The following is a 21610-nucleotide window of genomic DNA, read 5'->3' as shown; positions in this document are numbered from 1 at the left end:
AAACGCGTGTATAGTGTGCTAGTGTTGTCCAAAAGGGATGTAACCAAGTAAGGCATGTGTAACTGTGAGCAGAAGAGACATCTCTAGGAATGGTGCAGTTGGCCCAATAGCCTCAGCTGTGCAGAGGGATCCCTGTCCGCAGCCAAAACCTGGGAGTTCAGAGTAAAGGCCAAGTTCAAAAGTTTACTCAAACTGCAAGCTTGAGTTTTCAGGGGAATGTCACCCCATCCAGCCCTAGTTGAATCCCTGTTCCTTGAGTTGCCTTTTTACTGACTAAGGCTAACCTTTTGAATTGGTCCTTGCTGAGATGGTTCCTCCAAGAAGGACTGGAGCTGCTGTGTATCAGAGCCTTCTCTAACAGACATTGCAGAGAGATACCATGGTTGATGGTATGGAAAGGCACCAAGCAGTCCAGTGAGGCCAACAGGGACACATTTCCCCTTTCTAGCCTCCTGCACAGGTCATCCACCAGATCTGAAGCTAGCTCTATATGGATCTGGATAATTGGCATCTTCCAGAATTCTCTGAAGCTGAGAAGCCCCAGTGCCTTTCTCTTTCAGTGCCTTTTCCAAGAATGAACTATAGATGGTATAGCAGGCTTCAGGGAGAGGCTTCTTTAAAACTACAACAACAACAACAACAACAACCAAGGTCTTACCATCTCCTTTAGGCAAGATGGAACAATACGTTGCTGTAAAATTCACCATGATTCATACCCACTCAGTAGAATACAGGCACATATCCAGTCCTGGAGTACACAACAGGTGGGGTTTCCGATCCTATGCAATGAATGTGACAACTTCAGGGTACACAGGCCTTCCTCCTGCTTGCTCTCCAATCGAATCAAGCCATGGCCAAGCTAAAAAGCTACAGGACTGCATGGCCAGCACATCCAAACTCCTTGCCACACACGTTGCTCTGGGTGTGTTAATGTTAACTGCCCAAAGCATCCAGGTGGCACTTTGTGTAGCTGTCATCTGCAAGGCATCTCCACAAAGTCTGCTCAGGGGTTGAGGAGGGGAGATGCAGTGCACCACCGGTGTCCAGGCACAGGCCTGTTCCCTTCTTGCTTACTGCTCTGGCCACCAAGTGGCTGCTATAGCACATGGTGGAAATGCAGGTTGTCTCCCTGCCATTGCTTGGTGTGAGTGTTGCAGCAGCCAAGGTAGGGACTGCAGGTGCGGTGTGGAGACTAAAGCGAACTCTAGGCATTTCTCAAATGTAGCTCATCTCCCACCCCATGTGTAGCTGTGATTACCTAGAGAGAAAGCCCAGCCAGATATGCCGTCCTTTCCATAGTGCAGCCTGGAGACCTGTCATAGAAGAAAGACAGCATGCAAATGTAATATTTTTGAGTCTTCATATGAGTAAATGATTTTCTGTGAGCATTCTGTGTAGCAGAATTAGCCAGTTCATGTTTGAACAAACTGTAGTTAAAATTGATCACAGTTTAGACTCAGACAGCACCCTAAAATGGAAGCAAAGTTTTCCATGCTTCCTAATAGCCATCCCGGAATGGGGCTGGTGGGTGGGTGGATACGGAAAGCACAGAAGACTTGTTGTGTGTCATTCTCATGATGCTACATTGTGTGTTATTATTTGTCTGTACAACCTGGCTCATGAAAAACATGTAGACTGCCTGCTCCTGAACTATTCCACCTTTGTATAATTTCTCACTCTTTGAGTGGAAGAATGCACTGAGAATGCTACGGTTTTTGAAATGCAGTACCTCCTGTCATGATAGCTATGCAATTGAGATGATCTACATATTTCAGGAAAAATTGGGATTGCTTGTTCTTCAGAAGAAGGAAGACATCTGATTGTTCTACTCTGCTCAATAGTAAAACTGTTTTGAGAAATGTATAGCAACACTCTGGATTTAGACCCATAGCTTCTATTTTTCCCCCTTCAAGGTGGCAATAAGCACACTGGTGGTGGAAGGGAATCTGGCAGTGACTCATGGAAGCAATATATGAGACGATCCACTTGGTAAGTTCTGGCAGGGTTAGAACATGCAGGCAGTCTCTCAGCTGCCCCTGGGGAAAGCCACTGGTTGATCTGGGGTTCCCCAGCCTGGTGCCCTGCAGATCTTTTACACTCTAGCTGTCATCATACCAGAACATGGGCCATGCTGGCCGTTGTAGTGGAAAAAATTGGAGAAGGCTGCACCGTTTTGAAAGGATTGAAAACATGTTGAAGAAGTGGGAACAGTGTGCAACAAGCAATCTTAATGGAGTGTTTTTTCATTAAAAAGAAATAGGGAAAATTTGGAGGTAGAACTGGAATATTTTAGCCAGGCATTTAATTGGTGCCAGTCTGAAAGAGAACTCCTATGGTCCAGTAATAATTTATCTCTAAAATTGAATAAAATACAAAAAACAGAGTTAAGGAGCTATACTATGGCCCGTGGAGTCTAGCTGTATGCACATGTAAAGTTACGCATGTAAAGTAAAGCAATCGTGGGGCCTGGGTTCAGACAGGCACGTGGTTTCCATGCCGGCGTGGTTTCCACCCCTCTCCATCTTTCCTCATAATGGTGGAACATATCCCATCAACCCCTGCAGATTGAATCAATCCCAGTGTGCACTGCCCTGTCTCTTCCTCATTGGCCCACGCATTCCCCTGGGCATGGACTCAGCCAGCTGCCTTCTCCCGGTTTTGTGTCTGTATCTGCTGCTCAGTGAAGCAACTGCTCACTTGCCGGAGCACTGCTGTTGCACTCAAGCAGCACCCCCTGCGCTGCCTCGCTCTGTCAGTATATGAGCACCCACCTCTCCCTGCTCCCTCACTGACCACGTGTCCACCGTGCCCCCCCCCCCGTGTGCAGGACCAGGGCATGCTGCCAGGGGCTGCCTCCCCCTGTAGCCAGGCACACAGCGGGCATCAGTGTGGGCATCCGTGCCAGGGACATGCAGCACTTCCCGTCAAGCCGATTTCCCGAGGCAGCACATATGGGCATCTGCCCAGAAAAGTTTTCCAACTGGCTGTTTGAACAGTGTTCGTTGTGGGGGGCAGCAGGGCTTGTTGACAGTCCCAAGAACCGTCGGGGACAAGACAGGAGTGGAGGTGCAGGTGGGAGGCAGAGTGGCAGACCTGGGCACCATGGGATGCTCACCATGTTGGCAACGTCCCATGAGCTGCCCATCTGCTCCTTGCATGCAGGGCAGCTTTTCTGAGTGGAGACCAGAGACCCTGTGCATAAAAAGGCAGCACACTAACCAAGCACCACTCCAGTACAGTGCAGCCACCAAGCAGAATTGGCAGGCCTGGCTGCCCCCACCATTGCTCCTGCGAGAAGCAGTGTGGCACGATGCCCTGCTGCTGGTGAGATGATTCTGCTGCTGTAGCTTGACATCTGAAGGTAGCACATGGGCAGGGAACAAAGGGAGCACAGAGAGGCCATTCAGGGTGCTCTTGTCTGCAAGTCGGCAGTTTCTAGGCAGAGGCAAGCAGTGATGAGTGCAGGCAGGAGTGTCTCTTGCAGCCAGAACTGCTCTTTCCACAGAACTCTATGGTGGAGTGGAAACCATGTGGAAGCTTGATTTCTGGGTTTAGATGGAAAAGCAAGCAATAGTGAGGTGTGGAAACAAAGCAAACTGTTGGTTCTCTCTGTGGTTTTTTTGGAGACCAAACATACCAGTTTTCACTGTGCTTGCTGGGTTCACATGTAACAACAAGCTGGGCCACTGTTTCCACTATGGCTCTTATTACATGTGAACCTGCCCACTGCCTGAAGGGCCATCGGATTGTTTAGATTCTTTTATCCAGGTTCAAAGACTGAACTCTAACCTTGGACCTGGGAATTTGTGCTTTTAGCTCCCTCCTCCTTTCCTTTGCAGCCTGTGAGGAAATAACTGCATTGGCTGCTTTCCAAAGTTGGGAAAACAACTTCAGAGAGAAGAGGGATGGGGACTGAAGAGGGCAGGCTAGGAAGTGTCCTTGGGCCTCTCCAGCCAGCTTTTTCTCTCTTTGGAACACCATTGCTTGGTGGCCATACAAAGCCATCTAGCATGAATGCAGAGCAGCAGGTGCAGGGAGGTTAAGGTTGCTTCTGCCAGTTCTCCTCCTCTGCACTGGATGACCATGCACTTAGGAGTTTGGGGGCTTACTCTCACTTTGAAAGGATTGCCCCCTAAATCAGTGTAAATGCTGGAAATGCATTGCAGAGGTTTTTGTGTGTACCTGGTGACAATATGAGAAAGAGTGGGAAAGGGTTATCTGAAATTAGTGTAGTGTAGTGTAGTGGTAGTGGCTAGAGTGTTGGTCTGCTACAAAAACAAATACTGTTTGCTTTTGAAGAGAGCCATTTTCTCAATTATGAACAATTAACATTTTACAAAAAGTGAGATACAGTAATAATTTAGATTTAATAACTGTTGCCTGTTTTACATGTGGTTTGTTGGGGATGTGGGCACGCTAGTGTACTGCACACTCTACTTCTGCTTGTCTGTACAACCCATAATTGGTTCCTTCAAAAGTTGTGCAAGCCCTTGTTTATGGGCTAAATAACCTAGCAGTTAGTCAGACTGTGACCCATGAGTTAGCCATGGGGCTGTTTAGCCCTTAAACAACTGAAACAGGCCAGATTCAGACCACCAAGCTGCACAACCTGATTGTGCATTCTGCACTAAACCAGAAGAGGAGGGTGTGTTGCAGGCCACGCATCCCTAACCAAGCATGGGTTTTTAAATGGATGGCTTGTTATTATGTGTAAATCATAACTGTTGTTCAAAACTGAAGCACAAGGATCAAATGAGATGATACATTACATGTGTGCATATCCATTTAACCTGCCTTTTTAGCTTTAGAAATAACAGCTGCAGGAAATGCTATTGAGGTTTGGGACTGTGACATGCAAAGGGGCTGACACTCCCCCCATAGACCATGATTCCACCCAAAATCCCCCCAGCTGCTGCTTGACTTAAGCTTTCTTTGTCACCAGTGTTCCCTGCCTCACAGCTGCTGTTTTTAAAGTGAAATCAAGCTACTTTAAACACATGTGTGCATCGTCTTGGTTGGTCCTAGCTTTTATATTAGTTTTTTAAAACTTTTTGTAAATTAAGCCTTCTTTTTGGAACGACAGGAATTTTTTCCACTTTGTCTGCGTGACCGGAATATTATAGTACGGTTCCCTGACTGAGCGAGCTATTTTTGCATGACTGACCCTGCAGTATGATGCCAGAACACCAGAGGGCACTGTTCAAGCACCGCTTCCTTGTGTGCACTTACAAGTTCCATGGTAGACCCAAGCTTCCCCTGTTTATTTTTGCTGGTATGCTTTTGTGTCCTTGTCATCCTGCCAGCCTCTGTCAGAGATGTGCTTTGGCTTCGTTACATTTATTTTGTGGCATTTAATGAGAGTTTAATATGAGATATACTTTGGCAGGAATGGAGAAACTCCCTTCTTGGGAACGGTATGTCTACAGCATTTCCAAGTGCAGTGTGTGGGGAGACTACTTTCAGGTGAACCCGTATTCACCTTATCTTTGAGATCGTTTTCAAACTTGGCTGGCCACTGTGGAACAGGATGCTGGACTGCCTGCATATGTAACCTTTCTGTTTATTTTTCAGCACAATCAATTACAGCAAGGATTTGCCTCTGGCTCAAGGAATCAAGTTTCAATAACAGCTTGGTGAATGCAGTGCCTTGGCTGTGCTTGACATTTAAGAGTCAAGCACCTGTTGATTTGTACCTGCTGAGGTGGCTACCTGAAATGATCTAGCGTTGAAGCTATTTGCAACTGCCCGAATACTCCCCTCCAGAATGCTGCAATCGTTTCAATAATGTATCCAGACTCTGATGCTGCATTCAAAGAGATCAAGTGAAAAAAAGTCTGGCAACGAAGAGGTTTTTCTTGCTATACTCTCCAAATCGGTCTGAAACTTGAAATCAGACCTGCAGCATTCTGAAATGCCTTTTGTACTTCTGTCAAATGCAATTAAAAAGAATTTGTGCATAATCCACTGCAATGAGGAAATAAAAGCTTTCTGTTATGGTTCATCTGTACCTGGTTACTTGGTTTGCACTGCCAGTATGCTGAAAAATAATGGTGCCTTCCGTTTGGCCACATCTTCCCTGGGAGTAAGTGGGATTTGCTATGATCGGGGTGCATTGCTTGAGGTGGGGTGCAGCTTTCTTCCTTTGCCTTTAAACAGAACGTGGAGACGCAGCAGTGCTGTGCACACGGTGCACTTAAAAAACAAAAACAAACGACAACAATTCCGCTTTAGGGCAGCTGGAACGATCAGTGCAGTTTTTGCTTTGTTCTTGTTATACAAAACTCTCTTTGGTTCTTCATCGTTTTTGACAGCCCCTCAAAATATTTGCTATTATTCATCCAGGTGCTGGAATCAAAGCACTGCTTGTGCGGGGCTGGGCAAGACTGTAAGAGGCCTCAAAGAGCTATCTTTAAGGCTCATGAGAGCTGCGTGGCTAAGTTCAGGGAAACTCTTAAATCCAACTGAGTAAAAGCTTACCCCCCCCCCCATACTTCAAGTATTTTTTGCAGGGTGGGGTGATGAGGAAGGCCTATTAGAGCTAGAGTAGACATTTAAAAACCACAGCTATGTCTTGTTTTCGTGTTTACTATAATTGGGGCAGGGGTCCTCACCTAGATCAGGACTCTAGCACAGAGGGTTGTCATAAATTGGGCCACCTACACCTGCTTTTTAGTAATGAGGAAAAAGGAGATAGCTGCTAACTACAGCTTTAAAGCAGTCTCTGTTAGGCATCCCTCCCAAGGGAAGAACTGTACCTGGGACTCGAGGTTTGTCCTCTGAGCACTGACAAACCTGATTATAGGCTCACATGGGTACCCTCTTCTGATATTTCCACAAACACTGCTTTCAAATCAGTCTTGCAGGGATATATGGGGGTGGGGCAGGGAGAAGATGATGTTTGAGGTCAATTCTTGCTGTACGTGGTGCAGAATTCTGTGCCCTGTACCAAGGTTTGTGTTTGCAAGGTATGAGAGCAGAAAATGGGTGTAGTTCTGAGATTGGTTTAGGGTTTGGAGGGAGGCTGAGATATGTGTGTCCTGCTGGAGGAGAGTTTTGTGAATAGCCTGGACCAACAGATAAACACGTGGATCCTAGATCAAATCAATCCAGAACTTCATTTGGTATCAAAAATGATGAAACAGGATTATGTACTTTGGACACATCATGAGCAGGCAAGGCTTACTGAGAAGACAATAAATGCCAGGGAAAGTAGAAGGCAGAGGAAGAAGAGGAAGACTATGAGATCGATTTCTTCCTTCCATAAAGCAAGCCACAGTCTTGAGTTTACAAGAGTTGAGCAGGCTGCCAAGGACAGGTCACTTTGGAGAGCTGAGTTTCACAGGGTCACCATAAGTCAGAAGCCACTTGACGGTATATAATAAGGTGTCCTTTCAGACATAGATGACTGGTGTTTTTCTAGGGATTTGGGGTGGCATCCCACACAATGCTCTCAAATGGAAAAGGTGCTGCATGAGCAAACTCTAGCACAAGGGCAACGGTTAGCAAAAAGGACTTTTCCAGAGAAACCATTGCACCATCATGTATCACTGGTCTAGTGCGTGTAATAGCTTACACAACCACAATACTTCAGTTCTGAATACTACCTTGTATTTAAAACACTTCTAGGCAAGAGCTGAAGCAAACATTTAAGGTTGCTCACACAGTAAAATCCAATGCAAATCCCATTTGAGGGCACCAAGAGCCACCTTTGAGACTCCAGTCCTTCCTTAAGGCCTAAACAAGTGAATCAAATTTACAGCAAAACTCTAGTGCGTACTTGGCTAACTTCTGAAGTTCTGGCTAACTTTTGAAGTTCGCCAAAGAATTGTGACTTTGAAGTCAGCAGCTGTGTGTTCTTGGAGGCTGAAGGGTTCTCCCAGCACTTTCCACATTTTGCCATTTTTTAAGGTTGGATGTACATCCATGCTATCTGAGCTGCCTTTGCTCTCCCTGCCTTTCCCTCTCTCTGCCAGTCGCTTGTCCCCAAATCTGGTGGCTGCAAACACTTTTGCAGGAGCAGTGAAGGGTTCTGTGCCTAGCACTCTCTGAAGAGTTGCAGCAGGGCCTGCTCTTGCTACCAAGGGGCTGGGGTTTGTGTGGAAGGACAAGAAAGGGGAAAATGAATACCAGAGCAGTCAAGAAGGGACCTTGCTGAGTGTGAGTTGCAGAAAGAAAGAAGCAGGAAGCAAAAGGATGGAAGGGTGCACTGGGAGCTGGGAGCTGAATGATTGCTCTGCTTTCTGTCCCCCTTCAGCACTCTCCTTCAACTCCCAGTCTGTCCTTTCTCCCACCAGTTTCCTGCTGCGTAAGAATGTGTCCTCAGTGTCAGCACAGCCACACATGCTTCCTCAGGCTCAGAAGTAGTTGAGCCTGGCTGGATGAGAACGCTGTCCCATGGAGTCACTCTGAGGCCTCTTAGCTTGGGTGGGCTGCAATGGTGCAAGCTCAGGAAAGCGAGGGCAGAGCAATGACCTCTCGGTCTCTCTATCCCCTTTGCTTCCTTCCCTATGAAGACCAACCTGCTGTTGGGTGGCTGTGTCAATTATTAGGCAAAGGTGGGTAGGAGATGGAGAAATGTTCCAGGTTCCCACCTGCCCTGGGCAGGAAGTGAGTGGGAGGGGGAAGAGGCTGTGTGCGCTGGGATGGAGGCCTGCCAAGTCCACCTGCTTGGGGAGAGGCTCAGAAATAGAAAGTAGCATTGCCAGGAGGGGCAGAACAGTGGCATGAGCAAAAGTGCTGCTGAGGAGCCCTGGAACCCCTGGCTGGTGCCCAACTACACTGACCTCTGGAGATGGGCCAGAGTTACACATTGACCCAGACAACACGCATCAGACCAGATCACTTTGAAAAATGCAACCCAAATGAAACCCTTCAGCATTCCTCACTACAGGTCACCCCAAACTGCTCCAAAGAGCCAGTGATCAATCGTGGGCAAAGGCACCAGTTTCCTTGGTGACTGGTCAGCCCTTGAGCGTCCTAATCTAAAATGGCATCTAAGCAATGATCAACCAAAACTCTTGGCTTAAAAAAAGTGGAGAGAAAGATAGGAAAAATGAAAAAGCAGTGGGGATGCAGAACAAAGGAACACACATCACACTCTGCTATGGCGAAACTAGATGCAACTGACACAGCCAGGTTTATTATTCCTGAATATTTTGAAATAATACATTGAAGAGTACTTTTTAGGAGGAAAGGGGTGATACCTTCCATCAAGCCTGGCTTACTTTCAGTACGTAGCCATGCTGTACAGGAAGAAGAGGACTGGATTTCAGTTCCAGTGACCAAACTAGCCCTTTTGTAGACTGTGGCCACCCCACCTCCATTCTGGGTATGGGCAAATGCAGCTGCCTCCACTATGCCCGATTGCTGGCTCCTGTGTTCTCGTGCCCAGGGTGGAAGTAATAAAACAAAAAGCCCTCTCTTTTTAAAATGCTTTCTGCTATATCAAATTGGTGTAGAATGCAAAGAGTCGCCTTCACTTCCTGGTCTTCTCTCTGTCTAATCAAATTCCATCTGAATATGCAGAATCCGTTCCTGCTGGTCACAAGTTGTGAAGTACCAGAACATGTGGGAACACGGCATTCTTGTTTATACAAGCCTCCACTTCATCTGCCTTTGGGCAGGGGTTTGCTTCGTGTATGCAAACATACCAGGGACTCATGTGATCATCTGAAATACTGGGGAAGAAGAAACATTCCTTGCCTACCTGACATGTACCTGAGACCACATGGAAGCAAACTGTCTGTCATTGGCCCTGTGCTTGTCACTGGAACAGGTTCAGCTGTGCCTGAATGTGCAGCGGAAAGGTGAATCTCTGTTGCCATAATTTCTGCTATGCCTATAGGCAATTTAAAACAGACTCACAGTAATTCCATCTAGGAGCATCTGATCTTGCAGAGTAACTATTACACTTAATAGAGCTGATAAGGAATTTACTCCAAATTGTGTGTGCTTAAATCTAACTCATTCTGACGACTCTGTGCATATGTCTGCCCTCCAAGCTCTAGCTAAGCAATTGGTTTTACCAAGTTCCTAAGAAATAATTGCTTGTGAATTAGGGCTTACTATTTATTTTTCACAACCTCTCCAATGGGAAGAACCATTTCGAGACGAGCACATGTGACTGATCTTGAATGTTCTCCAATGTTCTTGGCATGGATTCCAATGTAACAGATAAGCTTTTTAGAACCACAGTATTTATGAGAAGCTAATAAAACAAAGGCAAGTTTAGAGATACTGTAAACAAGTTGATGTTCCTTAATTTCTAGTTTAATTATCAAAGGCTATTGAGTAGATTATAAACTGCAGTAGCTGCTACTTGATTATTGTTCCCAGAGGAACACTGTTTGAGTAGTTGTAAAATATGTCCTAGAGCTGCTGTTGTGGAATGTGTGGCGAAAAAGCTGCTTACAGTTTAATACAGCTGCTGTTTGTAGCTTCTGCTGTTGCATACACTTAATTACCATTGAACGTGTAACATCGGTGAATCCTGAGTGTTAAATTACATGGATGATCAATAATTCATTTGCTAGCAGTGTATTGTTTTACTACAAGAATGACCTTGCAAGAATATAAAGGCTGAAAATTAATGTGCTCCCTCTCATGGCATCTTTAGAGTTTGGTCAGTGGAACAGACACGTCGTAACACTGTAGGTTGCTGCAAAGACTTTTGCAAGTAGCTGTTGGGCTTCTTTGCTCAATTCCTTGCTAACTACTCTAATGCTGTGAATGGTGGAACACAGTTGGTAATTGCAGGTCTCTCTTTCCAACCTTCTCGTAAGATCCTTACTTGAAGGCAGGAGTGATTTAAGAAATATCCGTGTTACACAAGGACATCACTTTCATGCATTACAGCTCTGTGTGCAGAATTGCATGCAACTAGTACATGATCAGACTGACCAGACTTGCATGGCCTTTTGCAATCATGCTCATGATCCATGGATATGTGTTGAAAAGCACAAAGCTATGGTGATGTTTTTAAAAAAGGCACTGGTTGTTTCCAGTGTGGTTCATCAGTCTGTTACCTGCATCCCACTGAAATCCTTTACAGACTTTACTCTCTACATGACCACAACTGTGTGGAGGGAAGGCGTAGGGCCGGCCACGCTTGTTATCACATCTCTATCCACCCACCCCGTCTATCCACATATTGACAAACATTTATTCATATATTTAATTTTGATGCCATTGAAAAGCTACAGTTCTCTGTACAGTTCCCAGAAGTTAAAACCATAAACACAACTTGCTAAAATGTGATGTAAAACATTTAAAAGTTTGAAAGTGCAATATGAGAGAGGTATTACTACCACTCTATACGACTGTGGTGCGCCTGTATTGTGTTGAGTTCTGGGCTCTATATTACAGGAAGGATGTAGCCAGGTTAGAGTCAGTGCAGTGTAGGGTGACAACAATGGTGGCTGGATTGCAGGGAAAGCCGTATGAGGTGAGACTGAGGGAACTGGGTCTTTTCAGCCTGGAGAAGAGAAGACTCTGAGGAGATCTGTTGGCAACATATAGGCACATGAGGTGGTGTCACATGGAGGTGGGGAGAGACCTGTTCTCCCTTGCAGAGGAAGGCAGGACACGCTCCAATGGAGCAAGGCTCAGGGTTCAAGTTGAATGCCAGGAAGCGCTTCCTGACAGGACCCTGAGCGTATGGAATGGGCTTCCACGGGAGGTGGTTGAGGCCCCATCAGTGAGGGTGTTCAAGGATAGGCTAGATATGCACATGGTAGGCATGTCATGAGCAGAGCCGGGTGGAACCGGGGGTCCAACTAGATGGTCCAGGAGGCCCGTTCTGACTCCCTCTGTTTCTATGTTTCTATGCTGCTATGTTTCTATGAAACTCATGTAAAACCTAGGAAGTGTAAAGATAAAAAACACAGTAGCATATTTAGAAACTACAAAAAGTAAAAGGTTGAAGTGCCTGTGAACAAATACGTGGTCTTCACCTGGTGAAAACCCTGCAGCGTGGGTGATAGCCTGCCATGCTCTCTGAGGAGGTCATTCCACACCAGGATGCAATCACGGAACAGGCCCTTTCCATAGGAGTCTCCTTTTCTCATTTCATTTAGTGCAAACATTGAGAGATGGTCTCCTGGAGATGATCTTGTATATAGACATGAGGTATATCCAAAAAAAGACACCTGTAGGTTCTCTCCAATACGTATGTCCTACAAAGGAAACTCTGGCCTTTAGAATTATTGCTCCAACATTTATTTATTTATTTGTTTGTTTGTTTGTTTGTTTGTTTGTTTGTTTAGGAGACTTCTATGCCGCCCCATTCGCCGAAGGCTCGGGGCGGCTCACATCCACAAATAAACTTCCATAGAATAATATAAATTAACAGTATAAATTAAATCAGTATAGATGAGAGGAGCTGGAGCTATAAGAGTGAAGGGAACACAGGGATTCTTTGTGATTGCATGGTAGAAAATGCCTACAAAGGGCTATAGTTTTTCTGGAATATTCTTTGTTTTCCTTAGATTTTATACAGTTTCCAGAGACCCAGATGTCAACTTATTTTCTAATAATATTGCTGCCATATCCTTATTTGTACACATGATCTGACACAATTTACTTTACCTTCAATATAGAAACCCTCAGGGCATTCTGTATACTCTTTTCTATATGTAGCAGCCATGTACTGGAACTCCAAACACACCATCTGAATTACCTCAGCACATGGCAACCATGTTTTGAAATCAACCCAGGCAGTCTTAGTCCTACAGCTGCCATAGAATTACTTAACTAGAATTAAACAAATTAAATTTAATTTGGCCTTAATTGATAGCATGGGTATCTTTCATATTGCAGATGCTAACTTGACATTCCTGGAAAGACAGCATTATCACTAACACCAGTACTTAAATGCTGAATTCGTCTCTGATTTGACCTTGTATATATCTGAGCTCTACAGCTCTACTTCTTCTTCTTATATCTCATGGATTTTTGGGCTCTCTACTTGCATTTCCCATCAGGAACTTCTGTTTCTGACAGAATACATCCCTCCCACACACTGACACATTCTTTAGAGTCATCCATGGAATTGTTTCCTAAAGTACCCCTAATTCTGAGGCTTGGATGGTGCAAATAAGAAGTCTTCTTTGCTATAGCCATTGGTCCAGGATCACTGTCCTCAGGGAAAGATGCTTGGCTGAGGCACACTTTGCTAGGTGTTTGGTGTCAGGATAAGGTTTTGCTACTTTTTCATGCATTCGTACGTATTTTAATGTTTTCAGTATATACAATCTACTGTTTTAGTCTCCACAGTGTGGCTTCAGCTCTTCTACCAGATGGTGGTTTTAGATTTTGTATAAATATTATGTTTTATGTTGTGTTGGTATATGTCTAGAGGTTTTATGCTATGCTGAAGTTTATTGTATTTTTATTATGCTTTAAACAGAACAACTGTATTTTATATGGAGTTTTACCACCATAATAAATAAATAACAGTTCCCCCCTCAGTACCACTCATTCATTCTCCCTCTCTCTCTCTCTCTCTCTCTCTCTCTCTCTCTCTCTCTCTCTCTCTCTGTCACACACACACAGAGAGAGAGAGAGAGAGAGAGAGAGAGAGAGAGGCAGGCAGGCAGGCAGGCAGGCAGGCATACAACATAAATATTCTGCCTAAGTAAGTAGGCTCTAATTCACAAAAACTCATGGCGCAGCAGATGTGCCAGTCTTTAAAGGGCCTAAAGAATCTTTGCTGAATTTTCTTGCAACTGGGTAACACAGCTACTATATTTGCATAAAACCAGCGCAACAGAATGACCTAATTTCATATTCTGATTCTTTGTATGAATGATTAGTGAACAATGCCCAGGCTATTACAATACTGTTTTATTAAGGTTAGAAAAAGGAACAAAGAGACCTATGTGTGGAAGCCAAGCTTGGAGGGAGAGGAAAACTCCGTTCACGATGCCTGCCTGTAGCCTTTAGGTGTCACTGTTGGTCAGAAGGAAAAACCCTCCGCCGTTCGGCGGAGTGCGCTTTTCCCAGTTCTCTCTTTTTCTTCTCAGGAGGTCACAATAGATCAGCCTTTGCATTCATTAAGGCAGATGTGTGAAATGCAAGCCTCCACTTTTATGAGCTCCTTTACGTTCCAGCACAGCTGGGGACATTACTTTTTTTTAGTTGATAATTACATCTACTTCACTCAGCTTAAGTCTCAGTTGATTAATATCATTCTACATATACACACAGCTCCAACAAGATGAAAATAGTGTTTCGGTTTAATTGCAGTCTATCAACCATATTCTACTGTGAACTGTACTCCGTATTATTTAACCGATCTATATATTGCCATCCTACTTGCAAGTGTGCATTTCCTCACTTCATGCAGTAGGCAGTCCTCCAGACTGAGCTGGATTTAATGCTGATGTTTTATCACCATCCCTGTATGTGTTCTGCAGACTAGTTAGTCCCTCCACCCAAAGGCACCCCACCCCAATTTTTTAAAAAAGGTCAGATTTATGACATTACTCAGATTAAGGTAGGTTATTTTTCTTATTATTAAATGTGATGAAATATACACTTGACAACTTGGGTGCTTTTGCAAGAAATGTTAAGCATGGGAAAGAAATGGGGGAAGGAAAGGCTTAGAACCTAGAATAAATTTCTGATCCCTTCTTCTTGCTTGCATTCCACTGTATCACCACAGAACGCCTCTGGCTGGTTAGGAAGATGTTCCTGATGTGAGAAGGCAAGAATGAAGCCGTCTCAAATCAGGCACACCATAGTGATTTTGGTTCGCCTGAGAAACAACTGCATAAAATAAATTCTTCTTTGGGTCACCTCAAACAATATATTTTTACAAGTACAGAATAAGTTTGCATAGGAATAGGGCAGTAGAAGTAGGACTAGCTGGAGCTCACTCACAGCTTGTGAAATGGAGCCTAGGTATCAGTTTGGAATTTGAAATATCATGGAGCTGCACTTGCATAAATCGCTTCCAGTACTGTTTCCCTGCCATGGATGGGAAGGCAAACCAGAAAATGGTAACTTCTGATTTAGCCTCTGTATACCAATTTGGCTCATAATATAAACATGGGTGCAAGTCTTTCTGTCTTGCCTGAGGCATTTGTATTATCCAATTTTGTTGTTGTTGTTGTTAGTCGCAAAGTCATGTCCGACCCATTGTGACCTCATGGACAACATTCCTCCAGGCCTTCCTGTCCTCCACCATTCCCCAGAATCCACTTAAGCTCACACTGACTGCTTCAGTGACTCCATCTAGCCACCTCATTCTCTGCCGTCCCCTTCCTCTTTTGCCATCTATTGTTCCCAGCATTAGACTCTTCTCCAGGGAGTCCTTCCTTCTCATTAGGTGGCCAAAGTATTTGAGTTTCATCTTCAGGATCTGGCCTTCTAAAGTGCAGTCAGGGTTGATCTCCTCTAGGACTGACCGGTTTGATCGCCTTGCAGTCCAAGGAACTTGCAGGAGTCTTTTCTAGCACCACAATTCAAAGGCCTCAATTCTTCAGTGCTCAGCCTTCCTTGTGGTCCAGCTTTCACAGCCATACATTGCAACTGGGAAAACCATAGCCTGTACGCACTTTTGTTGGCAGGGTGATGTCTCTGCTTTTTAGTATGCTGTCTAGATTTGCCATAGCTTTCCTCCCAAGGAGCAAGTGTCTCTTAATTTCTTGGCTGCAGTCCCCATCTGTGGTGATCCTGGAGCCCAGGAAAATAAAATCTGTCACTACCTCCATTTTTTCCCCATCCATTTGCCAAGAAGTGAGAGGACCGGATGCCATGATCTTAGTTTACTTGATGTTGAGTTTCAAGCCATTAGAATGTCAGAAATGGCCTTAAGATCTAATGTATTAGCAAACACAGCTGTATCCTTCTGGATTGGAACCCAGAGCTATCTTGCTTTACCACCCTGCCTGCTGAAGAATTCTGGAGAACTGAAAAATCTTTCACCGTGTTTTGGGATCTTCGAGGTATTTGGATGTCATAACTTTGGACATTTTCTTTTTGCTCAGAAATCAAATAGCATAGCCCCAGTCACTCTTTCTGTCAGGTTCACAGCAAAACTGTTTTATATGGTGAACCCCCCTTTTTTGCTTACCTGCAGCAAGAAGTTTTTGTGTATCAGGTCTACTGATTCAATACAGCTCCTACTTGCAGTTCATATGGGGACTGTCTTACTACAACAAACCTAAGGCATGTGGTTAGCATGGGTGGCACCATCAATGGAGGCGCTATTATTTATGCTACGGGAAACCTGGAGAGCCACTGTGGCATCGTGGTTCAGGGTGTAGGACTAAGACTCAGGAGATCTGGGCTCTAGTCCCCGCTCGGCCATGGAGCCAACTGTGTGCCTTTGGGCCAGTCACAGACTCTCAGCTCCACCTACCTCACAGGGTTGTTGTTAGCAGAGGATTGCGAGAAGGAGAATTATGTAAGCTGCCTTGAGCTTCCTGAAAAGGAAAAAGGCAGGATGTAAATATAATAAAAATATAAACATTTTCATTTCAATATGTTCTACAGTTCTGAATTAGTGCTACTGTATTGCAAAACTAGGTGTGTGAATGTGTGTGTCTGAGGAGGAAGGTGAATTGAAGAGGATAAGTAATGCTGGAGCATTTTTGGACAGATTCTGCCCTGTTGAATGTTTTTCTTATTACTGATCTAACAAGCTAAAAAAGAAAACAGAAAAGAACTTTAGAATATTGCAAAATAAATCAAAGACTGACATTCGTTTTCTGAAAGTGTTAAAAGATTTACCTGCTATTCAACCTTCAAAAACAAGGAATGTTCTAACACTAGAGAACTATTGGGAGGGACGGAATGCAGAAGAATAAATCTCTCACTATTTCAGCAGTTTGTCTGGAGAATTTCTCCTCATTCAATTTCCTGGGATGATGGGCAGAATACTAACCGAAGGATTAATCTAGGAATTGCATCCCGTATTTCTACAGGAGTGGCAACAAATGATAACTCTGTGTATGAATGAGTCAAATGCCTTATACAATGTTGCTGAGGCACATTTAAGCTTTCAAATCATTTGCAAATAGAAAAGATGCCTGCACCACTGTCATGAGGCAATTGTAGATTTTTTTTTCTTCAAATGTGTGTCTGTGTGGTACATATTTTTATAGCAAGGACAAAATAAATACAGATGTTAAGTCTTTGGTCCCTGTGAGCGAGGGCCAGGAGCCATAGGGTCTTTTGGATAATTTCTCCTCTTGGAGAAGGAGAAACTTTCTTCCAGCTGTTGCCAAAACTTCACCTCATTGCATGACAGAGCCAGCCTGCTACTGTTGTTAATAATGTAAGCTGCTTCTAATAAGAACAAGAGTGGATTTTTTGGAGAAACCAATTGTGTGGAATTCCATCAATAAATGCTAGGAAATATGCAGGTTGCTAAAGGGAACAAAGGTAAAACATACTCTGCCTTTAATCCTTAAATCTTTGGAGGTGAAGCCTTCCAGAGAGTTGTCCAGATGTTGTTATTCTTTTGTAGAGAGATATTTAAGATGTCTGTTCATGGTATAACACCTTTGCTTCCATAATTATGTGGTATCTATAAAAACATAAAGGTAGTTTATCTCTAGAGAGCAGTATTCTAAAGACCGTGTTTCATGTTTCTGTGTGGATTGGTTCAGCAAGTCTGAAGCAACAGAGGACAGTTCAGGTTACAGTGACCCTGTGAAAATTTAAAAAGTCCTGAATTTTTCCAAGTATCTGTTTTGTGCACCACTGATAAGAGGTTGCTAATTTTTATGTAAAAGACTCCTGTAGCCCTGTTCAGACCTTTAGCCCAATGGAGTACACAAACATACATGAAAGGGGAGTTATGGATGCCAGCTCCGCCCCACATTCCCATGTGCATCAGGCCCTGCCCCATAAGTCTCTGCTCTTATTCCACTGAATTAAAGTTTGACAAGAACCTACTTTTCAAAATGAACATTTTGACTGGTTTCTGATTGGTTTGGGTTACATGAGTTTTCTGCTGCATCGTCTTCAGTAGCAATTCCGCACAAGTAATGCTATGGAACTGTATTCTTTTCATCACTTTGTTCTTTTCAGCGCTAGGCTAAAACCTTTTTATTTTCCCAATGTTTTAAGACTTGATTGTTTTAATATGGGGTTTTATTGTTGATTGGGAAATTTTGATTAGGGTGCTATATTTTATTCCAATTTGTTTCTACTGTGCCTTATTGTTAAACCATCCTGAGACTATGGAAAGGGACAGTCTAAAAAGTTTTAAATAAATAAATACATGAATATGACCACCACATGAGGTTATAAAGCTTTATGTGAGAAAACCTAACTTCCATGTGGCACTGATACTCATTTTATAGATCAAAGGATCTGTGCATGCGTAGGCAGAAATGACCCTCCGAGCACATGTGCAGGCTCCAGGGTGGTCAGCTCATTCTTTTATCTCATCAACTTGGATGAAATTTTTATTGGTTTGTTTATTATGCTCTAAAGTGTCCCTTTAAAGATAAAAACCTCTCAAGGTTGTGTACAAGATTAAGAAAGCAATAAATTATGCAAAAGCAAATAGACAGCAGTACATATTCAATAAAATGTTTTTGAAAAGCTTTGAAAAAGGTGATCCTATTAAGATCTGCAGTCCAGAGTCTGGATAGCCAATTGAAAACAAGCTGATTTTTACTGTCTTTCTGAAGACCTTCAAAGAAGCAGCCTGAAGAATATCAGGTGGAAGCTGGTTGCAGAGGTGTGGGGTTACCACTAAAAGGCCCCAGACCACAAAAAATGCACTTACTAGCCTTTACTGATGAACTCAGAGTTCTTCCCTATATGAGGCATTTATTTTCTGCTTTTGTTTAGAGATTCTTTTTATGATCCCATGACCCTTTGTAAGCACCACTTTTGGCAAGTTCATTTTGGAACATGGAAAATGTGACATTGAATTGTGAAAATGAAAGAAACTGCTTTTTTCACTGGCATACTTACGTTATTCTGCTATATTGCAGAACCACAGGGAACTCATGTAGTTGAAAAGCAGCAAAGCAAATGCTCTTCCTGTAGTAGCAGGGTCTTAATTCTGCAACAGAACTGAACAGAGATTCAGCAGATTAACAGCTTTCTGTAGAAAAGAGAGTGGGCAGGTTAGTGTGGGACGAGATGGACCTTCAAGAAACCTGGACTCAGACCATCTAAGTCTTTAAATCAGAGGTGGGGCAGTTGTGGCCCTCCCAGGACCTGAGTATGGCCCGTACCACTATCACCACCACCACCACCACTGTTATATCTATATGGCCAAAATTTGGTGGCCTGCCGCAAAAACAAACAAACAAACATTTTGTCCCTGAATTCAATAGTAAACTACTGCAGAAACTGAGCAGTGACAATTGTAGCTAAAGAAAGTGGAAAAGTGCAAGCCACTCTATTTATCGGAGTGTGGAGTTTTGATTAGAGCTGTCAGAAGTCAGGCTTCCTTTTAAAACAATTTTTTTTTTATCGTGACTAATCAATCTTCTTTGACAGGGACATATACAAATATTATACTCTAATGGCTGCCCACGGAGCATTGTTAAATGTTGCAAGTTTTTCTTAGTGATCAGGTTACATAATGTTTTATTTAAAGGTGGACAAATTCTGGATTCTTAGCACTTTTTGTATCCTAATTCCTTCATCTCTGGGTAACTGTGATGGATCACTTCGTCTCCTCATCTTCTGTTGGTACTTGTCTTGTACCTTCCTCCATCTTAGTTGAATTTGGACTGCAGGAGAAGAGATAAGTTATCCAGGGTTTATTCAGCTTATGTATATTAACAAAAATGTTAACTACACATTATTATTTCTTTCTTTAAAAAAAGCTCTAAACAAAACCATGTTATACTCTTCCATTCTGTGCATTCTTTCTGTATACCCCTGAGCCAAATGGATGCCCCCTTTCTTTCTCCTGACTCAGGGATTAATACTGAATTGGGGAAAGTAATGTGTGAAGTCACCCATATTATTTGTGGCATCCCAGCTTGCCTGCAGTCCTGCCTAATATCACGGTCTCCAGCATGAGGTTGCTGTATTGGAGGCAGGGGAATGCATGCCCAGTCCCATCTACACATTTATTTGAAGTCACAGTGAGGTTGAGCTTTGAATCCCCAGTTCTTTCATTTCTATATTGGTAGGAATCATCTTGTATGTATCTGTGAGTAGCGCGAAGAGAGTTAATTTTTAATTTTTCACTTGGCAGCACATTCAAATTATTGCTTTCCAATCTCCTGCTAAGCATTGGCAAAATGCCTTCTCAATGGAAAATTACTTCATCAAATCCTATTATTTAAGCGAACAGGAGCTGGCAGTTGCTTTCGTGTTCTTGACCTACATCTGTGCTATCTATATTGTCAGAGATCAACAAGCTTGTTTATGAAGAGCTGATGGGGTTCAATAGTGAAATAAACCTGTTTAAAATAGCATTTTGCCTTCCATTTACCCTGATTTTCTACTAAAAAGCATTATCAGGGGACTTAACAATGTAAGTATCAAACAACCATACAGCAAGCTAAAAACTATCACAGAAAAAAGCAGCTAAATGCATATCTTACAACAAGAACAGCCTCTCTGAATGCAACCAGTAAAAATGCAAGAGGATTTAAGCCACGCTTGCCCTGTGTGGAATGCATTGGCAGTGGAGGCAATAAGTACTAAAGCTGTCATTAAAAAATGCTTCCATGTATAGCTGAAGGATGACTAAAAGATAAAGATGCACATGATGACGAAAGCTCTTAATGAAAACTTATATTGCAATGTATTTGTCATCTCATATCTCATCTCATGTTTCCTTTGTCATTAGAAACTACATCCAGGTTAAAAGAATATTGGCAAAGACATTAAAATGTATGGTTTTAATTATTGTTTATTAATTGTTTCACATAACTGGGAGTCCTGAAATGACTTCCGAAAATAACACACACACACACACACACACACACAGGGAGGGACCCTATATAAAAGCATATTAATTAAAACAGTACAAATTTTTACAGGGTCCACCCAAAAGACTTAAATACACTCCTCTTCAGCATAAGAATGAACAATAAAAATAGCACCAAAATAGTCGTTAAATTATTCAGATACCCAGGAGAAGATGGTGCCAAAATGATTACAAAGTTGGTCCTAGGCAAACTTCCCTGTGCAGAGCATTTCATAATCAGAGGCTATCACAGAAAAGGACCATAATTTGAAAGCCACCTTCTGAATATCTCTTTGAGGGGGCCTCAGATGTGGATCCTAGAGTCTGGCCACACGGGTACAGGGAAAATGCCTTATGTATTATGAAACAAACATAGCATTTTGACCACATAATAATACAAAGTTTGCATGATACCATTAATAAAAAAGCAAGGGCAAGGTAGCTCACAGAGAGGGCCTTAAAAATGAGGATAGATGAATAGCAGATCAAATGAGAACTTGTCTAATAGTGAGGGGTCCCAGTTATGTTGATTTAAGAGGAAGTGATGTTTGAAGCTCTAAAGAACTCCCTGGAGTGGCCAATGAGTTTATATCCTGTGACTGAGTGGAATTTCACATATTACAAAATAAGTGGTTAAGAGCATGGGAATGGGACTCAGGCGATCTGGGTTCGAGTCCCTGCTCGGCCATGGAGTCAACTGGGTGACTTTGG

At 43.2% G+C, this 21610-nt stretch overlaps 2 protein-coding genes across 10 annotated transcripts in view; one reads left to right on the top strand and one right to left on the bottom strand.

Annotated features, from left to right (window-relative positions):
* Nucleotides 1-6001, top strand: part of ALDH7A1 (aldehyde dehydrogenase 7 family member A1) — a 28188-nt gene extending 22187 nt beyond the window's left edge. The window contains exons 17-18 of the mRNA XM_044446055.1: nucleotides 1914-1989; nucleotides 5572-6001. Coding sequence (XP_044301990.1) covers nucleotides 1914-1989; nucleotides 5572-5626 — 131 coding nt within the window. The 3' untranslated portion in view covers nucleotides 5627-6001. The remainder of the gene's footprint in view (nucleotides 1-1913; nucleotides 1990-5571) is intronic.
* GRAMD2B (GRAM domain containing 2B) overlaps nucleotides 1-21610 on the bottom strand; it is a 66284-nt gene that overhangs the window by 1762 nt on the left and 42912 nt on the right. For 4 of the 9 annotated variants that reach the window (XR_006416261.1, XR_006416262.1, XR_006416263.1 and 1 more), the window contains 5 exons: nucleotides 18937-19038; nucleotides 17400-17533; nucleotides 16364-16427; nucleotides 1259-1313; nucleotides 659-779 (listed from right to left, as the gene is read on the bottom strand). Coding sequence is in view for 5 of the 9 variants with exons in the window: in XM_044446056.1 (XP_044301991.1) it covers nucleotides 17482-17533; nucleotides 18937-19038 (154 nt within the window). In the remaining 4 variants the exon portion in view is untranslated. Of the gene's footprint in view, nucleotides 1-658; nucleotides 780-1258; nucleotides 1314-16363; nucleotides 16428-16661; nucleotides 17534-18936; nucleotides 19039-19076; nucleotides 19707-21610 lie in introns of those variants that run through there. The other 5 variants (XM_044446061.1, XM_044446065.1, XM_044446056.1 and 2 more) reach the window with 4 other exon arrangements.

The sequence above is a fragment of the Varanus komodoensis genome, unplaced genomic scaffold (assembly GCF_004798865.1).
Source record: "Varanus komodoensis strain SLA01 unplaced genomic scaffold, ASM479886v1 scaffold5, whole genome shotgun sequence".
NCBI classification, from domain to species: domain Eukaryota; kingdom Metazoa; phylum Chordata; class Lepidosauria; order Squamata; family Varanidae; genus Varanus; species Varanus komodoensis.
This window is presented reverse-complemented; position numbering and strand designations above follow the sequence as displayed.